This window comes from Rousettus aegyptiacus, unplaced genomic scaffold (genome assembly GCF_014176215.1).
Source record: "Rousettus aegyptiacus isolate mRouAeg1 unplaced genomic scaffold, mRouAeg1.p scaffold_m13_p_2, whole genome shotgun sequence".
Lineage (NCBI taxonomy): Eukaryota > Metazoa > Chordata > Mammalia > Chiroptera > Pteropodidae > Rousettus > Rousettus aegyptiacus.
The window spans coordinates 16,808,084-16,835,288 of record NW_023416295.1 but is presented as its reverse complement, the minus strand read 5'-3'; the positions used below and the strand labels follow the sequence as shown (position 1 = coordinate 16,835,288).

At 35.7% G+C, this 27,205-nt stretch overlaps 1 protein-coding gene across 12 annotated transcripts in view; it reads right to left on the bottom strand.

Annotated features, from left to right (window-relative positions):
* Window positions 1–27,205, bottom strand: part of FN1 (fibronectin 1) — a 64,720-nt gene that overhangs the window by 25,355 nt on the left and 12,160 nt on the right. For 6 of the 12 annotated variants that reach the window (XM_036236002.1, XM_036236003.1, XM_036236007.1 and 3 more), the window contains exons 10-25: window positions 26,548–26,700; window positions 25,137–25,265; window positions 23,982–24,125; window positions 18,601–18,722; window positions 16,592–16,763; window positions 16,218–16,394; window positions 15,431–15,559; window positions 15,241–15,330; window positions 14,243–14,437; window positions 13,237–13,509; window positions 11,709–11,975; window positions 7,377–7,471; window positions 5,767–5,935; window positions 5,099–5,185; window positions 2,833–3,024; window positions 1,238–1,510 (exon numbers count right to left, since the gene is read on the bottom strand). In XM_036236002.1, coding sequence (XP_036091895.1) covers window positions 1,238–1,510; window positions 2,833–3,024; window positions 5,099–5,185; window positions 5,767–5,935; window positions 7,377–7,471; window positions 11,709–11,975; window positions 13,237–13,509; window positions 14,243–14,437; window positions 15,241–15,330; window positions 15,431–15,559; window positions 16,218–16,394; window positions 16,592–16,763; window positions 18,601–18,722; window positions 23,982–24,125; window positions 25,137–25,265; window positions 26,548–26,700 — 2,667 coding nt within the window. The remainder of the gene's footprint in view (window positions 1–1,237; window positions 1,511–2,832; window positions 3,025–5,098; window positions 5,186–5,766; window positions 5,936–7,376; window positions 7,472–11,708; window positions 11,976–13,236; window positions 13,510–14,242; window positions 14,438–15,240; window positions 15,331–15,430; window positions 15,560–16,217; window positions 16,395–16,591; window positions 16,764–18,600; window positions 18,723–23,981; window positions 24,126–25,136; window positions 25,266–26,547; window positions 26,701–27,205) is intronic. The other 6 variants (XM_016150057.2, XM_036236006.1, XM_036236008.1 and 3 more) reach the window with 1 other exon arrangement.

Sequence of the window (27,205 nt, the reverse complement as noted above, 5' to 3'; positions counted from 1 at the left end):
GGTCCACTTATTTGTGGGGTTTTTTAGTAAATACTATAAATGTATTTTCTCTTCTTTCTTAACATTTTCTTTTCTCTAGTTTGCTTTATTGAAAGAAAACAGTATATATCCATATAACACAAAATACATGTTAATTGACCATTTATGTTATTAGCGAGGCTTCCAGTCAACAGCAGGCTATCAGTAGTTAAATTCTGAGGGACTTAAAAGTTATAGATTTCTGACTGCAAAGAGGTCGGCATCCCTAATCCCCATGTTGTTCAAGGGTCACTTGTACTGTTAAAAATAAAATACTACACATAGTACTGTTAGGCCCCTTTAACCTTTCTGCCATGAATATATCTTAAACAATAATTTTAATCTACTTTCAAATACATTGATTTTAAGTACATTATTAACACCACTGAAGATGATTTTATCCCAGGCTGAAGAGGCTTAAGTTGCCACACAGCAAAGAGAAACATAGCAGTACTTTCCAAGGAAACACATGCACACAGACAAAAAGACAAGAGGGTCCTAAATTTCTCCCGGACATGAGATGACTACAGCTACAATTTCATTCAGTGAATTCTACTTACAAGTGAAGAGGGTTCATGCATATTGGTTCTCAGCATGTTTCTTACCATGCAGGGCAGAGAACCTTTATAATGTTGCATGCTTGTCCCCAGACTGAGGTTAAAGAGGAGTTTCTTTACCTCTCCACGGCAATGAGACCTAGAATGTTCCAAAGTTACTTTTTCTTCTACCTCAGAACAACATCTTTCCCCTTCCACTCTACCCTAAATTTCAATGGGTTTTTAGTCAGCTACAAAAAAGGAACGTGGTAGAGTTTATTAAAGAGTAGGAGGAAGAGCAAAATGGCACATTTTGGAAGTATAGTTCTTATTAACTGGTGCTCATTATACGATTTGGTATTAATGTTAGATAATTTTAACAAACTACAGGTCTGAAAACTCAATTAACCCTCACCATTTTGTATTTAGTAGATCAGATATCTACATTTCTTTAGCTTTATACATACTTGTGGTTAAAATGAAAGTATACTTAAGACTACTTGAATGTCTTCCTCCAGTAAGTTTAGCATTTGCATTTGACTGCTTGCCACCCCCAATCCACCTGATCTTAATCTTCGGCAAATTGCTGGCTTTTCCCTTGAAACATCCATATTTAACCAGAGTGACTGGTGGCAGCATGCAACACTATCCATGTCTCAAACACAGAAGTTTTCAAAATTCACCCGTTTGTTGTGTCAGTGTAGTAGGGGCACTCTCTCCGCCATTAATAAGAGTGATAACGCTGATGTCATAGTCAATGCCAGGCTCCAGCCCTGTAACTGTGTAGTATCCTACTGAGGAGTCCACAAAATCTTCAAAAATAGGGATACCTTCTCCTGCCGCAACTACTGTGATGCGGTACCCAATAATGGTGGAAGAGTTTAGCGGGGTCCACCTCAGGCCGATGCTTGAATCGGTTATGTCAACAAAGCTTAGATCAGTGAGTTGGGGCACCTCTATTGAGTTACGAAGCAAAAAGGGGGGCAAAAGGAAAATAGAGGCAAAAAAAGAGGAAAAAATAAAGCAGTGTACATCAGGTTACTAGTAGTAAAATTGATGGAATGTTAAAGCAATGATGGTAGTATGCAATCTGTTCCAAATTATATGAAGACTTCCTGAGCATCGTGAATAGTTTGCTTCCCTGGGAAAATCAAACAGCTTACAATATTCTTTTAGGGATTTTCTTGCATTTTGAAAATGTCTTTAAACAATACAGTTTGAACCTCTCAGTTTTCTAAAAATTATAAGCCAGTTTAGGATGTCGAGACCATTCCCAGGACCTAGACATAATATCTGCAGTATCAGCTATCAGCAATGTTTAAAAAAAAATCCAAAACTTTTTCAGTAGAAAAATAAAGCTCACATGATTTTTTTAAAAAAATTGATTGATGAGTTTTTCTTTTTCTTTTCCCCATACAAAAACTCATGACAACCTTATGGCCATAATGCTAAAGCATTATGAAAATATGATGAGAAATATGCCACTTAAAAGCAAATTTGGGTAAAAGATAGATAGGCCTGAGTCCAAGGCCACTGCCAATATGTTGTTTAATTCATAATCAAAGTTATTTAATTAGCATCACTAAAAGCATTTTACAAAAAGTGCAAAGCGGGGCACAGTCTGTCTGCTTTCATTCTGTTACAGTCCAATTTCGGACAAACAACAAACCTATCCCTAAATAAGTCTTTTCAGTGCTGTCTTTCAACCCTTATGAAAGAACATCCTGAAGGTGTGGTTTTTCTTTTTTTCTCTTTTTCTTTTTTCTTTTCAATTTAAAAAAAGAAGGATTCGAAACAGCAAGATGAAGAACTGGATGTGTCAATCAAGTGCTATTTCAGTGTCCACATATGGAGGTAGATACTCTTTTATAGGCTGCTGTTGAAAATTGATATGGACTGTGAAACCAGGCACACATGTGCCAGTGGGATGCATTCGCCATGTTACTTTTAGCCCATCAGTACTGCGTACAGACACGTGACACCTTTTTAGTAATATTTCCCCTTGAGCAAACAGTACAGTTAATGCCACAGTCGCCACTCCAACATATACTCATCACAGCAGACAGTGCCCCAGTGAAGCACAGACAGGAAAGCAGTGTTAACAGCAAGCAGTTGTCCAAATAGTTGCTTTGCCTTCGTGGTTTTGAAGAGTGCGGTTGGGAGATCAGAATTAAATCCCAACTATATTTGACACACTCAGCCATCTGGAGATTAAGATGTTAAGCCCCACTCTTACTGAAACTGCTATTCTGAAGATAACAGCTTATTTTTCCATTACCTGGAATGATGGTATCAGAGATAGGGGCACTTTCCTTGTCATCTTTGACAGTGTACACACTGACATTGTACTCCAGACCAGGACTCAGGTTTTCAAAAGTGCAGGAACTCTGATCTGCATGGACCACTTCTTCCAGAGAGTATCCTTGCTGGCCATTTGTCGGGGTGGTGGTAATTCTATAACCACTGATGTCTGGAGAAAACGGAAAGGAGGGAGTGACTGCATGGAGGATTCGAGACCCAGAGCACATTAAACTATGGGGAATGATGGACCCACAAAGGGAAATGGGTTCAGGACCCGGCATTTGTTGAGGACTCTATTGTCACTCAGTGCTTACAATAACCCTTTGAGGCAGGTTATTAAGATGCTCAATTTAAAGAAAATCTTGGAAGGCGGAAGTGATTACCAAAGACTTTCCTGGCTCAAAATTCCATGCTCCTGCTACCACTCTACCCTGATTTTCCTTAATGGATCATCTGCACGACAGCTGAGGAATATTTCATTTTAACCGCTTGATATGGAATGGCTCTCAACCTTAGGCACATTCCCCAAAGTGGCCCCTCCTAATTTACAAGGTGTGAACCTATGGGATTTACAGGAAAGGACCAAGGAAAGGAGAACAAGTGAAAAACGAAAGTGGCTCTACTTATTCTAGATAAAAGATATTAGTTGCTGAAGACTTCAGGAACCATAAAAATAGGCACTAGGAGGATTGAGGGGAGAAAAAGATTCAAATTAGAACAGTGATGAACAGAGATCTGAATAGACGGATTTAAAGTAAAATGAGAAAATATATTTACGTTAAACTTACCAAGGGCAAGGAAATAATGCTATATTTTGTCATAGGAATAGGGTGAAAACTAAAGTGGTAGATACAAGGAAATCCAACTGTATGGGAAATAAATGTTGAGATTTGCTAGTGACCATGCAGATGGGCAGGCAAGGCCACCCATTAAAACTAAATATTAATGATCTAGCTTCCAACAAGCATGCAACTTGCCAACTTAAAGTTTCAAATTCAGATTAATTTGGCTGGAAATAGCATAGCTTTGGCTTAAAAAATGTTTCCACAGATAATTAAAATTTCACCAGAATCACTCTACTTTAGAGGGGGATTAAAAAGGATATTCTGAACTAGTTTTATTCTGTGTGACTGCACACATTGATCAGATAATTAGAGATAATAGTCCTAGTTGTGTGCCCAAGCAAATTTAAGAACTACTTTTAAAATTACAGTAAGATTATAATTAGCTAATAGAGCCCTTAAATTAAAAAAATATAGCAGTTATGAATGCAATCAATATGAATTAGAACTTTCATTTTTGTTTAATTTAGAATTTTCTCGATTATGAGTATCCTGATATCTCAACAGCGATTCTTCCAATATTCCCTATATCAAATAATATAATTACATTTCAGTTAATCCTTCTTATTTAAAACTTTCATATGGTTTTGGCAAGTCAGGAATATCAAAAATTTCTCCAGTCATTGCCATGGTACATCATGCTACTTGAATATTGATATAACTATCTTTACATATTTTTGGTTTTTATAAGTAATTTTCAATGTGTGAACAACGAATTTAGACAAAAGCTATATTTAAAGCTTTAAAAATAGTCATGGAACTCCATTTAACCAAATTTCTAAGAATCAAGTATAAGTAAAAAATGAACAAACAAGTTTCAAATATGCAATTTTGGGTGTAAGAAGGTGTCTGAAAAAGTTCAGTTACAGTACCAGTTCTGTAACATTTAAAATTTGTGACTGTGAGTAGATCAATTTTCTTTTTCTGAGTTTCAGTTTTATTTCATTCTGTAAAATGAAGGTCATTTCTATCTATTATTACCCTTAGATTATTGTGGTACAACTCATGACAAAATATTTGTGAAACTTCATTGAATAATAAACTTAGACTCTATAATAACTAATAAAAGGAAAATTACATAGTATGATTTCAACCATTTCTTGGGCAATTTTGAATTCCACTGAGCAAAAACTACCTTCCAGAATGCTTTTTCTCAGTCCTCATGATTCCCTACAGCTCAGTAAGGGTCTGCCTTGATCTCTTGTGTGGGTTAAATGAACATGCAGGAAAACACCGTACATGTCTCTCTATGATGCATACTCACATCCTCCTGTATTTTTTATGGAAGGAAGAGTACTTAAAGTTTGGACCCCGTATTTCTCTGAAAGGGACACAGTTTCTAAAACCTTCGTCTTGGAAAAGTATTGCATATCCTTGTGCTCTGATACACCTCAAGCTTACCTGGGGTGGTACTCCTTTCCCAGGAGACTACAAGCACTCCAGTGTCAGGGTTTGCTTCCAGGTGCAAGTTGGTTGGTGGAGACAATGCTATGCAGAAAGGAAATTGCAAATTAAAAGTTAAAGCTAACACAAAGCACTTGGCCTATGGAATAATTGAAACATGTCTCCCTCTCCTTTCCTCTCTCCTTTCTCTCTCTTTTTTAAAAGAATCAGGAAAAATAACAGAAGTTGTACTATAAAACCATGATGGACAGAAATTCTCTGACAGAGAATTTTTTATGATTACTGATTTTTCAATACTATTAAAATTCTTTTCACCTTGGCAGTTCATAAATATTGTTGACATTGGAGAAACAATTCTGATGCCATGGACTATATGAGTTGAATTTGCTACTTAGATTTAGAAATAGCTAATAATATAGCTAAGGGTTGATCTTTTCCTTTAATTTAGAATTTTCTCATTTATGAGTATCCTGATATCTCAAGAGTGATTCTTCCAATTAGAAGAACCTAATTAGAATCAAGTTAGAATGACAGTGTTGAGGGAAATTTAAGAGGTATGCTGGCCATTATCTTAAGTAAAAAGTAGTTGATATCAGATATCTTTTGAAAATGGAACAGTTTTAAGAGGAAAAAAAAACAGAAAAGAGACAAAGAACTCCTCTTACGTGTCACCACTTTGTTTACAATCGGTTTATCTTTCTCTTGCCCATCTCTAAGGACTGTGATGGTGTAAACGTATTCCACGCCTGGAGTCAGGCCAGACACAACGATGCTTCCTGATTCCGAAGTCACTTCTCGTGGTGCTTCCCCTCCCTGGCTTGGTCGCACACCCAGCTAGAAGAAGGGAAACAAAACAAACATCAAGGACAAATATTTCCAAAGCCGGGCTACTGCCGAGAAGTTGTGGTTATGCTTCATAGAATGCGAGCTCCTCAGGAACTGTACAATGTGCTTTCATTAGGGAATGAGTGGGGCCTTACTTTTGCTCAATTAGATAGTTTAGCTGGAAATTCTAAGGGGCTGGGTTGCGGGAGGTATCTTTCAAACTGAATAAAGGTGGCTGTAATGAAAAGTTCCGAAGAAATGTCATTATATACTACTGTTGCTTAATAAATCATCTTGTGGTACAAACCAGTACACAAGGGCTTTGGGCTGTAAGGCAGTTCATTACTATTTTCACTGGAAGAAATCCCTTAGCTCTCTCTTTAATGAGTTATTAATATTCAGTTCACTTTTGAGTTGACATTTAGAAGCACCAGCTCCTGTAACACTTTGTACTGCAAAAAACACTCCTTTTGAAGAAGTATGTTCATAGCAGGACGATATGTTACACAAGGAGAATTAAAATGAATGTGCCCATAATTTTAAATCCTTTTAAACTTTTATCTCAAAAATCTAAGTAACATTGTATCATCAGTGTTCAACTCTAGGGACATCCTTTATATGGTGTATGGCTTCTGAAAGTTAGAATGAAAGGGAAATTTAAAAGGTATGCTGGCAATCTTCAAAAGAGCCTTTCTGAATTTAAGTAGCATAACTGTCAATATGGCCATCTGCATTCCTCAAAAAGGAAGTGACTTTTGGTATATTCTTTTCAAACAAATGATCATGAGGATTTAGTCTTGATTTCCAATCATAATAAATAGTTCCCTATATAGACTCTAAATGCAAAAAAAAAAAAAAAAAAAAAAAAAAAAAAGAGCGACTTTTTAAACACACTCATTTGTATTCATCACTTTCCTAATATCATCACTTTAAAGAACAGGGATCTATATACCTACAAGGAAAACCTTAATCCTAACTGCTATTAAGAGATGCACCCACAGAGCTTTGAACAAGTTTGGATGAAACTGATTGGATGAAAATGTGATTTTTAAGGGACTCAGAGTTTATACAGTCTTCTTAAATTGGCTTTCATGAACTTATTGACACCCATTCAGAACAACACAGCAAACAGAGTTTACTTTATGTATTTAAATGTAGTTCCTTGGAGGAAAGAATAGAGAAAAGAAGGTAACAACAACTAACAGTTCCATACTAATGTCTTATCCTTCTCAAAGCACTTGTCACTGTCTCCGTCTATCCTTCCAGCCATTCAGTGAGGCAGAAGTATTGTTATGCCCTGACAATGAGGTCAGAGATGTATGAATGGAAGCAGGTAACAAAACCAGGTCTCCTGACTCCTGAACATCTTGCTTCTACTTCTACCACATTCAGAGACAAGAGGGCACCTCAGGGCTGTATCACAAGAGATTAGAAACATTCTGCGATTTACCTTAAAACCAATCCTTGGGGCAGGTGTCCATGTAATCACAATGGTGGTCTCAGTCACCTCTGTGTTGTAAGGTGGAATGGAGCCCGTGGGTTGCACTGTGAAATGGAATCAATGCACGTGTCAAAACCTTGGAAGCACAGGTGGTGCACGGGATGTAAATAACAAGTACTTTTATTGAGAACCTCATTTTAATCAGCTTGTAGATCCACAATGTAACCTATGTTCCTTTGCTGGGTGAGAATTTGGAGCAGGCCACAGCTTCTCCATCTTTCATGTGCCACCCAAATCATCTGAGACTTGACTAAAATGCAGGTTATATCTTTTCATCACGATCGAAATTTGCATTTGATGACAAAGAATTCCCTTCTAATGTCAGCATGTAAAACTGGTCATCACACACATTGATTATCATACACATTATTCTGCTTCTTAATCATTAATTTGAGAACAATGACTAAATTATAGATGGTATCGAAAAATAGATGGTCAATTATTTTTGGTTCCAAAAAGAGATGGCATATGAAAGTTAAACAGAATTGGCCACTTTGGATACACTTATAAATTCTAAAGATTCTTTTCTTAAATATGTGAGTACCCATTCAGAATTACAATACTGTGGAAATTTAATATTCTGCCACTAGAATCAGAAATTATAGAACGTTTACTCCCATATCTTAGCATCCTGACACCACTATTATTTCTCTTAGTGAAAATATTACTTAAAAAAAAAAAGAAAAAAAGGAAGAAAAAGACTATGTGTACAGAAAGTTAAGACTGACATTTTCAGTAATCTTACAAACATTATTATCAATTTAGAATTTCTTAAATATAATTGGCTGAACAACTGAATCTTGTAATAAGAATTTCAATAACTCGCTTCTATGAAAAAAGTTAGGTCTCAGAAGCCAAGACATTTGAGTAGGGTGAGTCAAATTCAAGGGTTTCAAGTATGTTGATGGCTGTGGTTATAGGCTTAGGGCCTTCACAATTGCTTCCTCTTCACATAGCAACCAAATTCTGTACCCACAAAAGAAAAAAGAAAAACCCTATTTAATGCATTTGTACTAAATTATGAATGAATGGCTGGTGAGACAAAAAGTTACCCTCCAGAATTATACAAATGAAGATTAAAAAGTCTTAAGAGTTCAGTCTTTACTCAGCTTCAGTCAATCATTTTCATGTGGGAATTCAGACCCTGTATTTCAATTCTTCCTTTTTTTTTTTTTTTTTTTTGGTTAGTCTGAATTTTAATATACAATTTAAAAAATACGTTTTTAAAATACTGTGTAGAAAAAAATAAAATATGCATGTGAGCTACTTCATAATGACCATTCTACTGGCTGGACTGAAGTACTTACTATTGGTTTAGTGAGCTGTTTCATAAGTATGTTATTATTTTGATGGCATTTGGGGGAAAACTACGATGGGTGACCTGCGATGCCTTCCCAGTCCCCTGAAATCATACACTACTTGGCTGTTGCCGACTTAGCTGAAATGCCATGGCCAGCCCTGTGTGACCATGTTAATGGCCACGAGAAACAATTCAGTAAGCAGCTTTTCTCATTGAACATCTGTGAAAGCCACAAATTCTTCACAAATTACATTCTCCTGGGCTTTAAGGTTGGGTATTTTCTATTGCTTGAGCCAGCCAGCTAGAATCTTCTGAAGTTTAAGACGGAGCTCTCTGTCTGGGAAGACCATTGCAGGAAAAATCTCCAAACCACAAACCCACAAACTGATGTCAAACAAAGGGTGTGACTGCAAGTATGAGTAATGGGTACTGGCAGGTCTTGTTAAGTGAAGAACAACCTGGCTGTTAAAGAAATAAAATTTCCCTTATTTATAAAAGAGAAAGCTGAATTTCCCTCAAAAACAGCCCCCACCCAGTTGCTTAAGAATTTAGCAGGAGTTAACAAAATCCAGCAAAGTAATTCCCAGAATTCAGCCTAATAAAACAATAAAAAGCTACAGAAACTTAAAGCAATTTCAAAAATATGTAGGCCCTGTTGATGTTTATAGCCTCTGAGAGAACCTGAAATTGAAATAAAGTTGTGGAACTTCTTGCTTACGTTGGTTTATTTAAATCTAAGCTTGGTCGATCTGTTTTCAATATCATTCATTCCTCAGTCATTCATCTATTGAACAAACTTTTAAAAATATATGTATACTAGGTGGAAGGAACTACGTTAATCTTTATCTAATAAAATTAGTTTTGATTATCTTCACTTTAAATATAGTGATATTTTATTTAAATGTATTATGCAGAACATAAAATAACATGTCCAATATACCAGTCTCCAAAAGTACCTGAGATAGCCTATACTGACCCATCTCACTCCACATAATTATTGTTAGTATTATTAAAAATTCTTCTTTTATAGGCTCTCTTTCCAACAAAAGAAACTATGTAAAATACACCTTATCTTTAGGGGTGAAAAAGATAACTGTAGAATTATGTGTAGTTGGTAAAAACTACATCTACTGAAATTATTATTCTAATGCAGTGAAGGCATCCATTCATAAGAAATAGATATTTACAAGTAACACAAGACATTGATTTCACATTAATAGACTTAGTAACGTGCAACATAAAATAGTGAAATTTTAAGACAAATTTCCAAATAAAAAACAGATTTTACTTACTGATGAATAGTAGTTCCTTAGGAAGAAGACTTCACAAGCTAAATCTCACACATCAAATTTCAAAGGAAATAAATTTTTGGTAAAATGAATTTCCATCGGGAAAAGCTTATAGACAATTTCTTTGGGAAATAATTCCATAGTTGTTTTTTAACTCAGCTTATATTCACTTTTTTTTTATATTAACTATATTTTTAAATTGGTCAAAGAGTAAGATTTGTTGAAAGCTTTTAGAAAATTTAAAACTAGTTCATATTACACATATATATGTCTATATATATGCTAAAAAAAGTTATATCAGGTGCTTCTGTAATTGAAAATGTTAAAAATAAATCATGCTTAGATAGAAATAAGGGGTCTCATAATTCTTTGTACTATAAATGAAAATGTATTTAGTAGAAATCACTTCATGAATACAAGCTCTATTGTGACATAGACGTGAAAGAGATTTAAGGCCACTTCCTGTAAAATGTTGAGCAAAAGGACAGACATAACCAAAATTATTGTCAGAATTTTTTTTCTTCTGTGGAATTTCAAGAGAAATTTAAGAAAGATTAAGGTAAAAAAAAAAAAAAAAAAAAAAAAAAATATTCTGTTCTGCAGAACTACTTTTAATCTGCTGCAGGCAATGCTTATAAAGAAACCATTTCTTTCTCGTTCTGTTAGTGTGTATTCAATAGTTAGATGTTTTTATTTTACACTTACTACTATTATTTGATATCCAGAGTAGTCTAATGTAGACATTGGTACTGATTTTTTTTTGCCTTAACACATATTTGGTAAATTCATTTAATACAATAGAGTTCGAGTTTCAAATAACTGGGTGCTTTAAACTGTGCTACTCAAAGTTTTGGTCCTGGAGGAAATAAGAAGCTCAGCAACATATGCAATTTAAAACGCTGCTTCCTTCATCAAGAAAATCTTGCCTTAAGAAGTCATCAGTCGGATTAGTGTGCTCCACGATTTGCATTCTTGCACAAGCTCCTTACTGTCTAGTAATAAACAGTTCACCAGCAGCTGGTTCATGAACTGCACTTTGAGTATCACCGCTTTAAATCTTTTTTAAAAAATTTAAATTTATTTTTTTATTTAAATCTTCTACTAACCTTTTTAAGATAATTTTGAAAAATGGATGCATATTACTCAGCCATTAAAAAAAACAAAAAATGAAATTCTACCATTTGCTATGACATGGATGCACCTAGAGGTTATTGTGCTGAGTGAAATAAGTCAGATAGAGAAAGAGAAATACTATATGATCTCACTTACATGCGGAATCTAAGGAACAAAAAGAACTAATCAAAAACAGACTCATGAATATAGTGGACAATTTGATGACAGACAGAGGGGAGGGATGTTGGGGACTGGGAGAATGGGGTGAAGGGTTAAAGAAGTACAAATTAGTAGTTGATAGTTGGTCACGGGGATGGGGAGCATGGCAGAGGGAATGCAGTCAGCATTAATACGATGGCTGGGTGGAGGGCCAGGGGAGAGAGGGAGCAATTGCAGGGATCATTTTATGAACCATATAGATGTCTAACCAATGTACCGTATACTTGAAACTAATTTAAATAAACATTTTTTTTAAGAAAAAAATGAAACTCTGAAAAAAAAAATAGATGCAGAACAGAGAATGTCAAAATAGGTGAGAACCTACAACGTCACTAAGAAAAGACAGAGATTTTGGCTTACAGGTATTAAAGACTCCAGTGGCTTTGGGGCTCTGCTGGTTGCCTTTTACAGCCACAAGGCTTGCAGTGTACTCAGACCCAGGCTGCAGATTCCTCAGTGGGTACTTTGAAGCCGAGGGCCCCACGTTGTACTGCTTGGGCTGGCCTCCCCGTGTCAGGCCCACAGTCAGTCGGTACCCGGCTATCCGGGCCCGAGGCGGAGTCCAGGTCACTATGACAGTCGAGTCAGTTTCATTCACAAACTGCAGGTTAGTGGGAGCATCCAATTCTGGGGAAAAAAGATAAAATATGTCAAGAGATATTTGAACCTGGGGAATTATCATACTGAAATTCTTAAATTTTCTGAAGTTTTCTCTTCTTAAGGTTGAAACTGGGTATAAGTCAAAACCTTGAAAATATTGAGCCAGTAAGAGATAGAGGGCTACAAAGAACTTTGCAAAACTGTGTCAGTCATGAGAAACTGCTGACCTTTTTTGCTTGGCTATGATTCTGTGGAAAGTCTAATTTTCCAGCATGACTTTTCATTACCCTCTGGAATTATACTAACATTATAGAGATAGCATTAAAAAGAGAGAAAAAAAAAATACACTTGTAAATGCCACAATTTACGCTGCTGAGCCAAACAAGAAGAGAGGAATAAACCTACTAAAATGTACACAAGAAGAAAGCTTCACATTAAATAAAAGAAATATTTTCTGCATTTATCAAATGAACAGTGCTTTGCTGGAGAAGTAAAACTGATTTTCACATGATTCCTATTCAACAGTAATTATATAATATATACTAAGAACTTCAGAATCATGGTAGGACCCTAGCAAGTTTGCACTATCAGGAAGAATCACACAAATTGTGAGTTTTCTTCTCACGATAACTAGCAGTTTTCCTGCAGTAATTTAAAACACTCTTAAAAGAGAAGACATGTTTAAGAGATAGTTAAGTATCATAATTGGAAGCATGAGCTTTGGAGTCAAAAAGACCTAGGTCAGCTCCATAATTTCCTAGATCTGTGACCTTACAAGTTGCAGAAGTTTTTGTAAGCCTCAGTTTCTTCATGCACCTAATAGGGATAACAATAAGACCTTCCTCATTAGGTCAAAATATGAGGATAAAGCTTATAAAGAACTGAGCAGAGGACTTGGTGCCGAACAAGCGCTACATGTTTTAGCAAGGACTATTTGTAAACAATTATACAATAAAAGTGTTAAGAGCTTACATTTGAAATTTGATCTGGTTATATTTATTTACACAAAAAGGCACTCCAAGTTTTAATCCACATCTCCAGTAGCAAAGAAACTTGGGGTCTCTTATGCTCTCTCTTGGTGCTAATTCCACTGGTACAGTACGTAGGAAATGGGTTACCATTCAGCATCTATGTCTGAGTTTTGTTTTCAAGTTTAATATGCCTATGTCCACTACGCTGTCCCTTCTAACTGTAAACCTCAGAGTAAGTGGTGTGCTACACATTCATCACAGGCTGGCACTGAGGGTGGAGAATCTGGGGTGGAGGGAAGGTCAGAGGCGGGACGTACTGGTTGTCTGTTCTGCTGTCAGAGGTTTGCTCTCCCTCCCATGGTTCACAGCATAGACTTTGAAGTGATAGGTGACCCCAGGGGACAGCCCCATGACTTCTGCGAAGGTGTTCCTGCTGATGGGCAGCCTCTGCCCGTGCTCCCCAGGTAGGTTGACGGGGATCACGTCCACGCGGTAACCGGTCACTGCACTCTCAGGAGGTGTCCACATGATGGTGACTTTCACGTCTGTCACCTCCACGAACTGCAGGTCCCGAGGAGGAGGAACATTATCTAATAAATAAGAGTGAACCGGTCATTCACAATTCCTGCTGAAGATAATTCTTAAAAAGTCAGTTCCCTGACATGGATAAGACAATTCGTTGAGCCTCTCATTCCAAAGCAAAGCTAAGTTTTGTCTCTTAACCAGAGAATATGCTTTTTTGCTTACATTCACACTTTAGTCATATTGCTTACACATGTCATTTGAAGATTTTATTTAATAAAAGTAGGTAAGAAGATGAGTTTCCAATTATGAAGTATCCTAGTGAGGGGTTTAAATGAACATACAAAAAAAAAACACACACAAAAAACACAAAACACCTCATTGTAACAACAGAAAAAAAATGGTGGTCTTCATTTTACTGAATCATTTTATAATACTTAAGAGCAACAGAGGAACTGACCCTTAAGTTTCTAGGAAAAAATATGAAGACTTCATGGTGTTAGCTTTTAATTGGGGAGATTAATAGCCAGCTTTGGTAAGTTACTTTACAGTCAGGACATGTCAGTCAAATTTCATAAGTTTAGTGATAAACTAATCTATAAGATTACGAGCATATAGGAACTATTGACAGATATAAAATTTAAAAAGCAGAGACAATTATTCTTTCCTCTTACACTTCCAGTCCAGCAGGCCAACAGAATGGACACAACTCAAGGATGGTTTTGTTCCTCCGACGAAAGGAAGGTTTAAGCTGTTACCTTGTTCAGCCCTAAGAGATAAGGTAGGAAGTGTCTTAATTACCTGGACGTGGGACGCCAGTGGTTTCTTGTTGGATGAAAACAGGGGTACTTTCTTGATTTTCTTCCACAGCATAGATTGTGATGTTATACTGAACGCCAGGTTGCAGGTCACTAAGGGTGACGGAGTTGGCCGTTTCAGGAAGGTTGAGTTCTGTGCTACTACCTTCTACTGATGGCGAATATACAATTCTGTAGCCTACAAATTCATGAGAAAAAAGGAAGACACGCTGTTTTACAGAACAGAGGTACAAAAAGTCATAAGTCGCTTGTTAGTCCTTAGCATCTTGCTTGACTAGGTAAGAACTAGGGATTCTTTTACTCTTTTTTCAATGTTGCCACTCCTTTTAAGGACTATTCAGTACAAAGATAAAATAAGAATAGCCATGCAAACCTTTTTAATAATAAATATCATGCTTGACGACCCAAGATCTTTAATAAACGTCTATTTGAGGAGCCATGAGGTGAAAATAAATATTCATGTTAAAGCGAGATCTTCTCTTTGAACTCTGGATGATGGAAGCAATTAATAAACCTCCTTGAGCATAGAGTTGTCCAGTGTCATCTGTGTCTTTTAAGAATGTCAGAGACAGTTGAGTCATCTAATGAGCTAAGTAAGAAAGCAACTCAGCAACCTCTTTAAAAGTCTTAGAGTGAGGTTTTAAGAAAAATTACCTCTCTTCTATCACAGGACTGCCTGGTTTAACAAATCAATGAGCTAGCTTTAGAGGGTGTGTGTGTGTGTGTGTGTGTGTGCGCGCGCGCGCGCGCGCAGGGGTCAATAAAATGGATTTGAGGGGAAATAATCCATAAGAAAGTAGGCATAAGACTTGAAAATCATCATATCCTTAATTAATATTACACACACACACAACTCTACCCTAGGCTAGCCATTATATAAGATATTCAAATAATATGCTGGTACTCAGATCAGAATCTACTCCCTCACCTCTTATGCCATCAAGACTAACATGGCAGCCAAGAAGAGAAAGCTAAGCTGACCTGTGATGGGCGCCTGCGGTCTGTTCCAGCGAACGACAATCGAGGTATCATCGACTTGGTCCACAGTAGGGTCAGGAGGGGCATCGGGCGCTAACAAAGAGAAAAAGGAAGAAATGAGGAAAACAGATAGGAAATATTACTCTAGGTCTGTAGGAAAAGAGTCTTTTCATACCACGTGGTACACATGTACCTGTTGTCTGTGAAGTAGACAGGATCAAACTCTGCTCTCCTTCTTCAGAGATTTGATAGACATTTACAATGTACTTTCGGCCAGGAAGCAAGTCGGGGATATTCACAGAAGTGGCTGTGCTTGGAAGATCTTTGAAATAAAAAGGAGAGTTTACTGACTAGTGCATATCAATACCTCAAATGACTCCGCAACCTATGAGAAATACATTAAAAAGATATATGTTCATGAGAGGCGGGAGAAGACCAGAAAAAATGTACTCATGGATACTCAATCATTATCAATGCACAATGGGATCATTTTCTTCTTCTTCTTTTTTTCATTTTTCAGTTTCTTCTCTAAAGATGGATAATTTTTTGTAATCCACCCCCAAATCTATAAACTTAGTCCTCTTGTAAACATCATCCTTTCACTGTCCATTGTAAGCACAGTGACCAGAAGTCAGGGTCATAGTTATGGGAACGGGATAGGGGAGTGGAGTATGAAGGATATTCTCTTTCCTGATGTAGGTGCTGGTCTTATGGGTGTACTCGCTTTATAAAAATTTATTGAGCTCTATATTTATGATCTACCTACTTTTCAATATATAGATTATTCCAGAGCAAAGTTTCTAAAAAGTCCCTAAATGTGAGAATTTGAAAAGCACAAATGAGGGTACTGTGTACCCCCAAAAACTAATACTTTCCCCGGTAGTCCTCATATACCACCGACCACCTGCCAGGATGCTATCCCCTAAGGAGGGTTCACCAGCAGCCACTCAAAACCTGTCACAGCAACATGTTTAGCTTACCCAGGTACTGTGGCTCGTCTCCCTCCTCACTCAGCTCATATTCCACACGGAATCCTGACACAGTGTCCGAAGCAGAAACCCACGAGACCACAAAGCTGCTGGCTGTGATTTCAGTCACAGATTCAGAAGTGGCCACGACAGGAGAATAGGGTGCTGTCTCTCCTGTCACAGTGTTGCCTAGAAAGTCGCAGAAAGGAAAGAGAGGCTTCAGCCATCGAAAAGATTTACTGTCACCTGTAGGATGCAATTTTTTTTTTTTTTAAATGTTGAGTGTCATTCATGGAAGAAGGTGAATCGAAAAGGAAAACACTCCTTGGGGAGAGCCCAACTCTGAAAAACTCAGGCGCAGACATGAGGATGGCTGGGGTACGTACTCGTCACCGTTGAACTTGTGGTGAAGTCAAAGCGGGTCACTTCTTGGTGGCCGTTCTGCTGGACACTGATGAGCTGCCCCTCATATATCACATTTGGCTTCAGGCCTTTAATGGTGTATGAATTTAAGTGGCCTGGAATGATGGCTTCCTTCCAACGGCCTGGATGATTTTTCTAAAAATTTGAATTAAAAAAAAAAAAATCGTACAAGTATTCTCAAGGAAGAACATTCAGAGACGATGTGGAGTAATCTTCAAAGAAGAACAAAGGACCCGTGCAGTTCCATTATGGAGGTAATTGGATCAAAATATGGATGTATAGCAGAGTTTGTGAATATCAATGATAACTACTTTTATGACTAATATTTCCTGATAGTTTATTATGTGGCAAGTTCTGTGCCGTTTTACTTGCATTATTCCATTCAGTCTTCATCTCCCCGCTCCTCCAAGTTAAGTTAATGGTATATTGTCCTCATTTTACAAGTAGAGAAACGTTTTTGTAATGTGCCCAAAGTTACACAGTCACAGGTTCCAGGCACCTTCTTTTTTGCCAGATTAATTATTTAATATCATCAACATAATAAGATGAACCCAAGTTCTGCCTCTCCCAATTTTTAAATTTTAAAATAGAGGTATATTCTTCTCTGAAATAGGGAAAGCCACATATTCAATTTTTCAGTTGGTGGGATACATTTTAAGTTTCTTGCCTTGTAGAAACTGTCAAAGGCATCATACGGCTTCATGAGTCAGTTCTTGGAGCCATCACATACGAGGTTCAACTGGTCTGATTTTATGACTCATTCTTGGATAAGAACTACTGCATTAAAAGCGGTTAGCAAACTTTGGGCAAGACTGCAGAAGAATGCGATTTCAGTTTATTTAATCTGCTTCCAGTTTACATTTTCGCATCCTGTCCAACTTTATTAATATGTCATGGATCATTGCAATAAAATGTGTGAAAAAGAAACACCACTACTTCAGACAAAATAAGACCCTTTTAAGTTATAATTATTCTAAACTAATATATCAAAATACATTTTAATGCCCAATGATTTTTAAAAATTATCCAATCAACCAGTTTCTCAATAATTCAAATACTTAGCTATCCATTTATATTTTGGAATAAATGAAAATGATCTTAGTACTCTTTAAATTTAAATTTTAACTCAAATACACTATGAAAAAAATTAAAATTAGTCATTACAATTAGCTCAGATTTTGTGATAAGCCTTTTATTGAATGTGAACTATTATGGGTAGAGATCAGAAGAAAATACTGGAAAACAAACATTCAGGTGACATACAGAAGGAAAACCCTTGGGGGGAGGGACTTTTTGAGAGTAGATGAGAATTTAATACTTGCAAACATTTTAAATTACAGAAATGAGTATAAATGACACCATGTCATTGGGGATGGGAGAAGAGATGTCTCGGCAAATCTGAAATATTTTAATTGTTAAAAATCTCAGAGAAATCCATTATTGCCACCCTTTGAAGACCTTCAAATTTAGTGTACAATTTTATACTACTTATAAATGTCGTTTATTACAGTGGTTTCCCTAACACTTCAGAGTTAAATTTAAAGTAAAAAGAATTGGTGATGAGTTGAAAAGATGAGAGACAACAAGGTGTTAGGGGGAAAAATATATTGATTCCAATAATATCACTAGACAAAGTTTTGCAAACAGTGATTCAATATAATATGGCTATTACAAAGAAAGTAAAAAAAAAAAAGTGATTTCAATAGTTTGATTTTTTTCTGAAGAGTTTATGTACAACTGCATGAGTTGGTAAAATGTTTTGTTTTGTTTTTTATTGTTTTATTTGCTAGAAGTCAATAGTTATAGTTTATATCTGTATGCCAATCGATTGACCACATATTGTTTCATCACTAAACAAATATAAAAGTTGTATGGATAGTTAATCTAATCTATTGGCTCAAAGTTGGAAATAAAATTTCAGAATTATTAATTTCAGGATACTCAGTGTCCAAGGTTCTGAGTGCATACTCACAGGTTTCCATCTGAGAATGTACTTGGAAATGTGAGATGGTTCTGGTGCGTTCCACTGGATGGGGTGAGAGTTGGGCTGACTGGGGGTCTCAGTGATAAACACTTGGACAGGACCAGTTGTGCCTGAAAATAAAAATATGTATTTGAAAAAATTTGAAAACATTTGTTCATAAAGATATACGAACCCTTGTCTGTTGTAATATTATTGACGGCAGCCAAGACATGAAAACAACTGAAGTGTCCTTTAATAGATTAGTGAATAAAGAAGATGTGACACATATATACAATGGAATACTACTCAACCATGAGAAAAAAATGAAATACAGCCATGTGTGACAACATGGATGAATTTTGAGAATATAGCATGCTAAGTGAAATAAGTCAGATGGAAAAAGTCAACAACACACGATTTCTAATCCATATGTGGGATATAAAGCTGAAAGTAACAAAAACAAACAAGACAAAAACTCATAGACACAGACAGTAGAATGGTGGTTATTGGAGGGAATGGGGGTAGGAGGAAGGGTAAAGGGGGTCGAATACATGATGACAGGAGAATTGACTTCCGGTAGTAATGACATAATGCAATCTACAGATTTGGTATTAAAGGACTGTACACTTGAAACCTATATAATTTTATTAATCAATATCACCCCAACCGGTTGAATAATTTTTTTTTAAATGTGAGATCTGGTTTTATTGGATATTCTCTCACTTCCACTTAAAATGTAGTACACATGGATGTCCATCATTAAAGAAGTTTTCCTGTGAATATAATAAAAATTATCTGGGATCAATGTTTCACAAATTGACATCAGAAATCAATGCAACAAATCCCTTTTTTGTTGATAAACTATTGTTCTTCACATGAGAAGTGCAAATAGAAGTTGTTAACAGTAAATAAATTTTTTTTATAAAAGTACGCTTCTTAGCTTTCTTTCTTCCCCATTTTCAAAGTAAAAATTATAAGAAAATTGTGAAACTACCATAACAAATAACATAATACAGACTACAAATTTTATTTACTTATTTTTTAGCTTGTTTGAAGCAAATTCTAGTTTATGGAGGCTTTAATCAAGAATGAATCTACCACCTAAGAAACAACATTCCAAAGGCCTGATGACATGATGTAAAACAAACACATTTCTAAATAGGGAACACTCTTAAGACATACAGACAAAAACATTAATTAAAAACTTAGTTTTATTTATCATCAGTTTAAGCAGCCTATCATTTGGGGGAAAAATGTATTTTTATTTCTATTCAGTAAGTATACTCTAATATCATACTATTATTTGATCAAATTATTGAGAGAGAACTTTTTTTCCTAAAGCAATTTTCAACTGAAATGAGAAAAAAAAATTGCAGGCTACATTAAATTCTGTATTTCCCCATCTTAATTTAAAATATAGTTCTAGTTCTTTTTTTAAGCAAAATAAGGGAAGTGGAATTAATTTCTTAATAGTGTAGACTCAATTCAGAATAATTAAATAGCTGAATAATTTATGCTTATAGAACAGAACACTATCTTTTTTCCTAAACATTGTCTTTTTATGTCAATCAACATTCAACTTATTAGAAATAACGATAAAGTTCTTTGTAATAATCTTCCCAAGAATTTCTAACCACCACTCTTGTCGAATAGAGCAAAATTCTGCATGTTTAATAAAATACTTCACCAGATTAACAAACAAAGTTTCTGAAAGCTCTTAGGAAACAATATATTGATTTTTCAAATGTACTATCTTTGCTGTTAAATTCTCTTTGAAATTAAGTTTTCTGTAGCAGAAAAATATATAACTTACAATTCTATGTAGATGCAAAAATTCTAGAATAATATATTTGCTTTCGCATTGGTAATAATTCACAGTTGGTTAAGACTAACATATATTCTTTGAATCTTAGATTCATTTAATACAAATATTTCCAAGCCATGTGAATTCCAAAATTCATGTACGAAATTCTCAATTTTCCATTCTAAACTGGTATACATTTTACAGAACATGGCAGGGTGTTTCTTTTAAACAATTGGCAGAAGTCAAGTCCATACTCCTCGTTGAACCACTGTTTATGTTCATGAAGATTCTCACGAATGTAATTAAGTTTTTAAAGATAACACTGAAGCAAAATTTTAGAGATGTGACTACTTAAAAGTACCGGCAGGTAAATCAGCAAAATATAGAAATATTATATGCTTAAAATATTTACAATAATTGGTGTAAAGTTTTTTTAAATATCAATCCTTTAAAGATATCCTGTTATAATTTCCTCAGTTAAAGAGATACCTGATATGTGTTTTGTTGAGTTTGGCAATCACAATATTGAGGGGGAAAAGTTTGTGATACCATATAACATACATCGCCAGGAATAATGCCTAAGGTAAACCATGAACTTTGGATGAGAATGATGTAGGTTCATCAATTGTAACAAGATAACTGATATTGGGGGAAATTATGCATGCATGGGGGCGGGGGGTACATAGAAAGTCTTTGTATCTTCCTTTCAGTTTTTCCGTAAATCTAAAACTACTAAAAAAAAAAGTCTTCCATTTAAAAAAAATGTATGATGGTTAAATGTCTTTTAAGATTAAATTTTAGAAAGACAACACAAATGAGCCCACCTTTAAGCCTAAACATTCTCCTATGTCCACAAGGAGGATAATAAAGGAGAAGGAAGGGAAAAGAAAAAGGCAACTTACTGAATTTTACCCCAGATTTTTACTCCCCAGTAATGGAGAAAAACTACAGAAGCTTCTTTTCCTTCTAAAACTTCAAGTGCTGCTTTGAAATTCTATGTTTTTAACATCAGGCTTGTGACACAGCTCACCTTTAAGAGAACTGCATTCCAATGCAATGGGGATGCCGTGCATTTAGCACATTTTTGCCCAGAAAGTAAAGAGACAGTGTCCATTTTGTAAGGTCAATTAAATTCAGAAGATCACTATATCTACCTTACTCTTTATATAATTATTTTACAATTCTAGTGTTTATTAAAATTATTGAGGGGACATCGGTTAATAAAATCGGATAGGTTTCAAGTATACAATTCAATAATACCTCATATGTATATTGCATTGTGTGTTTACCAGCCAAAGTTAAATTTCCTTCTGCCACCAAATATTTGACCCCCATTACCACTATCTATCTCTGCCTTCCCCACCTTCCCCATGGTAACCATTAATCCACTGGCCATGTCCTTGGGTCTCTGTTTGTTTGTCATGTCCTGCATATGATTTGAAAACAGAAAATGTGAAATTTCTGACATCATTTACATTATTTAGACTTAAAATTGTGATAATCCTTTTGATACTGGTTAGTTGGTAAAACTTTTCAGATTAACCTAACTAAGCAATATTCGGCATTATGAAAACTTTATTCCCTCTCTTATTCAATATGATCAGGCGAACAACAAAATAGTTAAGTAAAGATATGACACAAAGTCCGTATTTTTAAAACCAGTTTTAAAATAAGATCTAAATGAATCCTGTCCAGCAACGGTGACCCTGGAGAAGTTAAACATTTATGGGTTTGCAACTCAGTACTTTTTTCTCTATTTAGTTTGCTGAGAGCTTTGCTTTCCTGGTTGTTTATTGACAAACCAAATGCCTCTTATCTTCTTTTAGTTTGAACAACTCTACCAAGTCCTCTGTAGGACAAACAAATGGGGCAAGGCTCAGAGACAGTCTATCAATAACTTGTTGTTCCTTTATTCTTCCCATACTCTCTGATCCCCGCATGTGAGGCATGAATCACTGAGCAAACCAGACATACAGTTAAGCTGTATACTGAGGGGCACGTCAACCCCTCCTCCCCCAAATTTCCTCTATCCTCAGTGGGCTGCACCGTTACCCTTTTTAGAGAGTAGGAACAAGGTCAACATGTAAAACTTCAATACGGAAGGATTCCTTCCCATCTAGGTTTCATCTCCAACCAGTCCACCAAAATGCTTCCAGCCAGCAGCTAAGTGAACAGGCTTATTTTCAGACAGAAAAAAATTCTCTCTAAATCATTGAGGAGGAAATCTTTCAATAGATTGCCACGCCACACCAATAACAACCAGAAACACAGAAATGAGAAAGCATTTCTTTAGAAGTTTCGATCCCTTTGATTGCAAAATTAAAGAAAAAAAAATTTTCATACTTTCTGAACTTATGGTAATTCTGCAATTAGACTTTTAAAAATTATTTTAAAAAAATTAAGTCATTTTTATTCCCAAATTTACCACAAAATACAATTTAAGATCCAGGTCAATCTGTGCTATGAGTCTGCCTAAAACAAAGTCACCCTCACAGCCCTGACAAGGCCTGAGGCTTGGGGATCTTTTTAAAGCCTATAAAAAGAGTACTTCTGGGTGAATGGTATTTAGTATCACAGATCGTTAAGACTGTTCTCTGAGAAACTTTGAAGGTAATCAGCTACAATCTCCCCATTTTACAGATGAGGAAATAATGAGTGAAGTTTGATGTGTATCTCTCTAGAAACATAGATAGAACTGGGACCCATGTCTTGGTGGCCAAATTGTTTCATATCTCATTCTCTAGCATAATGAATTTCTTATCACATTATGAAGGGACTTAGTTAACTTAATTAACTTAATCTTAACTTAGTTAACGTAATCTTCATTTCTGTCACAAGCAGATTTTGTCTGAAAATCTCTTTTTGTTTCTAAATGTAGGCCATGTTTTAAGCCTAAAGTTAACAGAGGTCCAGGAGGCTTTGCCCCTCAGTAGTTGCACAAATAACTGATGCCTAAAAATTAAACTTTCATAATTCAACATACTTTGTTATAATTAATCACTCAGTGGAAATTCAATTCAATTCAATTTTTTTTCTAAAATGAATTAACAATACCTACAGCAAAGCATTATGTCCTATGACCTAAAAAAAAACCCAGCAATAAATATTTGAGAGTATTTGAACTGTGTGGGCAGAGAATTGACCAAATTACTCAACTCCTGACCCAAGATACTTTGTTCCACACTCCAATTGATCAAGCAAATGAAAATTTTGACAAAAAGGGACTAGATAGAATGATGAATAAACATGCTCTATATTGTATTTCATATAATTTCTCTATGCAACTCCTTTGTTTATAAAACAATTAACACAGAACCCCAACCTTTTACTCTGAACATAACTCATTTCATGGTCTCTATTTCCACATATGAATGTGAGAGGAAATTAGCCAGTGTTTTAACCTAATGGAGTATTCTATAGTGTCAAGAAACAAATTACATACAGGTTCATTTTCAGAGCCTGTAAGAAAAGGATGGGAAAGTAAGGAGATTGCAACTTATGCATCAGAATATTAATAAACACTGGTGCTGTCCTCTTTTCATAACCCAGCCCACGGTTCTCAATTTGTAATAATAGAGCTACTCACCTGCATAGGTCTGTAAAGGCTGGCAATGCCACTCTCCAATGCCACGGCCATAGCAGTAGCACTGGTACCTGACATTGTGCACATACTTCTCCCACGAGTCTCCAATTTGATAAAATGTCCGGGTTTCTGAATCCTGGCATTGGTCTAAAATATATACAAGTAAAAGATAAGCAGCCTTGAAGACTTAAAGCTACAAATTTAATTTCAGTGTGATAAAGCATTCATTCTTAGTTTTAATAGAAACCTACCTGCCTTATGAATATACACAGTTAAAAAAATATCTTGTTCTTATCTTTTACCTTACAGGACAAGTAGTGGTTAAAAAAAAAAGGACCCATTGGGAGGAATATTTAGTTCTCTAAAAGAATAATATTTCTAAATAAAAATATTAAGATTTAGATTTCAGTATATATTGATACTCTGAATATTAATTTGAGAGAAATAAACTAGATATTGTATTTTACCCATATTAATACAACCAATTTACTATTTGACTAGTAAGGACAAAATATCACTTAATACATTTCTTCAAAATTTGGAAGACTTAATTTTACATGTCAATAAACTAAGTTTTTACTGTGAATACTTGCTAAGCAGTTTCTAAGAAAACCTGTCAGGCTTCTCTCTCAGCTTTGGCAATCTCGAGTCACACAAATTCATCAGATCAGTTTGTTTTCTTAGTGAGTAACCTGTCTCTTAGTAAAGGAGTATTAATGGATTACCTTAAAGCTGGTAACATAGCTCTTTTAAAGCTCAACCCTCACTATTTGCTTAGATATATTATAAAGGGCAGCCAAGAAAAATAAAGTATTTGGAAAGAGGTATTTACTAACATAATTATTTCCCTGTGCTATTGCACAGTCAGCAAAGTTCTCTTCCATAGCAAGGACTGGCTCTATGATTCAGAACCAAAGAATACATTTCATTGAATTAGCATATATTTGCATTTGTCACCAAATTCAGTAAAAATAAATGACCGCCAATACCAAGATCATACACTGATCCATGATTAGAGGAAAGACTTTGCAAAACTGCAAGCCATTGATCAAAGTCTGGATCCAACTTCAATCACATAACATCAAATAGCTCTCCTTATTTGAAACTTGCTAACTATTCTCCATAGCCAAATCCACCTAGAGAGACAAGGCTACTTACCAATGGGATCGCACTTCCATCTGCCCCGGCCCTGACCGAAACAGGTACAATTTAGCATGTGTCCCTCTTCATGACGCTTGTGAAATGTGTCATTCACATTATAAGTGATGTCGTCGACAATGCATTGATCTATTTAGGAAACAATGGGATGGGTGCAGAACTTCTTTTGAGTTTTACTAATTAATTTTTTTAAAAGGCATGCTTTTTTAAAACACAGTTTCTTCCACTAAATTATCAACATCTCCCATTAAAATAATTTTTCTACTGGCATAGAATAAACATTTTTTTTCAAAGCTTAGTAATACAACATTTGCACAGACAAAAAATCCTCTCATAAACTTGTAAATGACGAAGGTCAAAGTATATACTACTAAAGCATGTGGTAAAATACACCTTCTTGTGGAAGCCAATATTTGAACAAATACGTGTCTTACTTTTGGAAAAGTTCTCACTTAGTTGATAATGCCCTTTAGATCTCTCCTTGTTATGATAACTTGGAGGAATATTAAAAATACTTAGGTAGCACCCAGCATGGTGTGAAGATCTGATCTCTAGAATGGTAGAAGTGAGAAGGTATTTGGATTTGGGCAATAAAATGACACTGATGGCATTTGTAAAGTTAAAAAAATTATGCCAACTCTCCAACAGATCCTGAGAAAATTATTTCCTCTCTTTGGGTCTCTGCTTCTTCATCTGTAATATGAGGAATTGGTCTGTAAGTTGGATCTTCCTAGGGTCCCTTTCAGCTCTTCAATGTCTACAAAATTTTTATTACTCCTAGGTTGTGTTACCCACTGAACACACAATAATATTCTCTATAAAAAAGAACAAGTTCAGACCGATGTCAGTATACTAGCTACATGGACTGTTTATTAGTTCAGAGTTCTACCTAAATCTTACTTTTCAAATCCAAAAAAACGGAAAATCTAAAATAGTTTTGATAAACCAATATCCTTATATTATATACCTAGGTCCAAAGGGGAAAAACTGATCTGAAAAAAAAAATAAACTGGCCTCTATAGATGTTTATCTCCTTAAATTTGGATTCGCAAGGATCTAATTTTAGAATAGCAAAGTCTCTTTTTTTTTTCCCAGAAATTATCCAGTCTTTTCTAGACATGAATCCAAGGCCGTAACTAAATGCTAAAAAGATTAAAAGATTGCGTTGTAGCCTTTGAAGTCATCTTTTTGGCTCAGTCTAAGTACTTACATCTTGGGAATGTTTCAGAATCTTAGAATCGCTGTGCCAGCTTTTCTGAACTAGCTGTCTAAAACGCGAAACACAGTAGACTAACGGAGTGGCATTGCACAATTTTTCTCCTGCCTTTGGTACAGTACGAGTTTTCACATAAAAGTCTGCCTCTCTGTACTCTTTGTCCCCTCAAATGTTTTCGTTGAAAAGCAAGCGTACCTCGGAGCTGAGAGTAGGCGACACAGGTCCATTCCCCACGACCATTCCCCACACATGTGCATCTCATCATGTGGCCCATGTCATGCTGCTTATCCCACTGATCTCCAATGCGATACATGACCCCTTCATTGGTGGTACAGATTTCTTCGTGGGCTATTTGGAAACAGATGAGAAATGTATACTTGATAAATGATCAAAAAGTCTAAAAAGGTATACAATATTATAAGTTTGGTTATCCCAAGAACTCTCACTTGGAAAGAAGTCTTTTGTGCCTCAAAGAAATTTCAGTTCTCCCCTGCATGTGCAGAGTTTTGAGTAGCAGAGAAGAAAACACAGCCCAAAGGTGAGGTATGTTGTAGGGAATAATTATATAAAGGGTTAGGGAATGTTAAAGCAGGATGGCACCTACACATTCCCACAAAGGGGCTGCATTGCTCTAGAACCCTGGATTTGACTACTGTTCCGTAACTTTTTGTAGTCTAGTTCATTCTAGTTCAAAGAAAAACTATGTGTATAGGTATAGAATTGTAAGCCAAAGTCCAAACTCTTCTGTTGAAATAAGAGAAATAAAAGCGTAGGTGGTTTTCTTAATTTGTTTTGTTGCCTCACAGTCACATGTGATCATTCATAGTGCACAGATTCTTGGATCTACAACTGG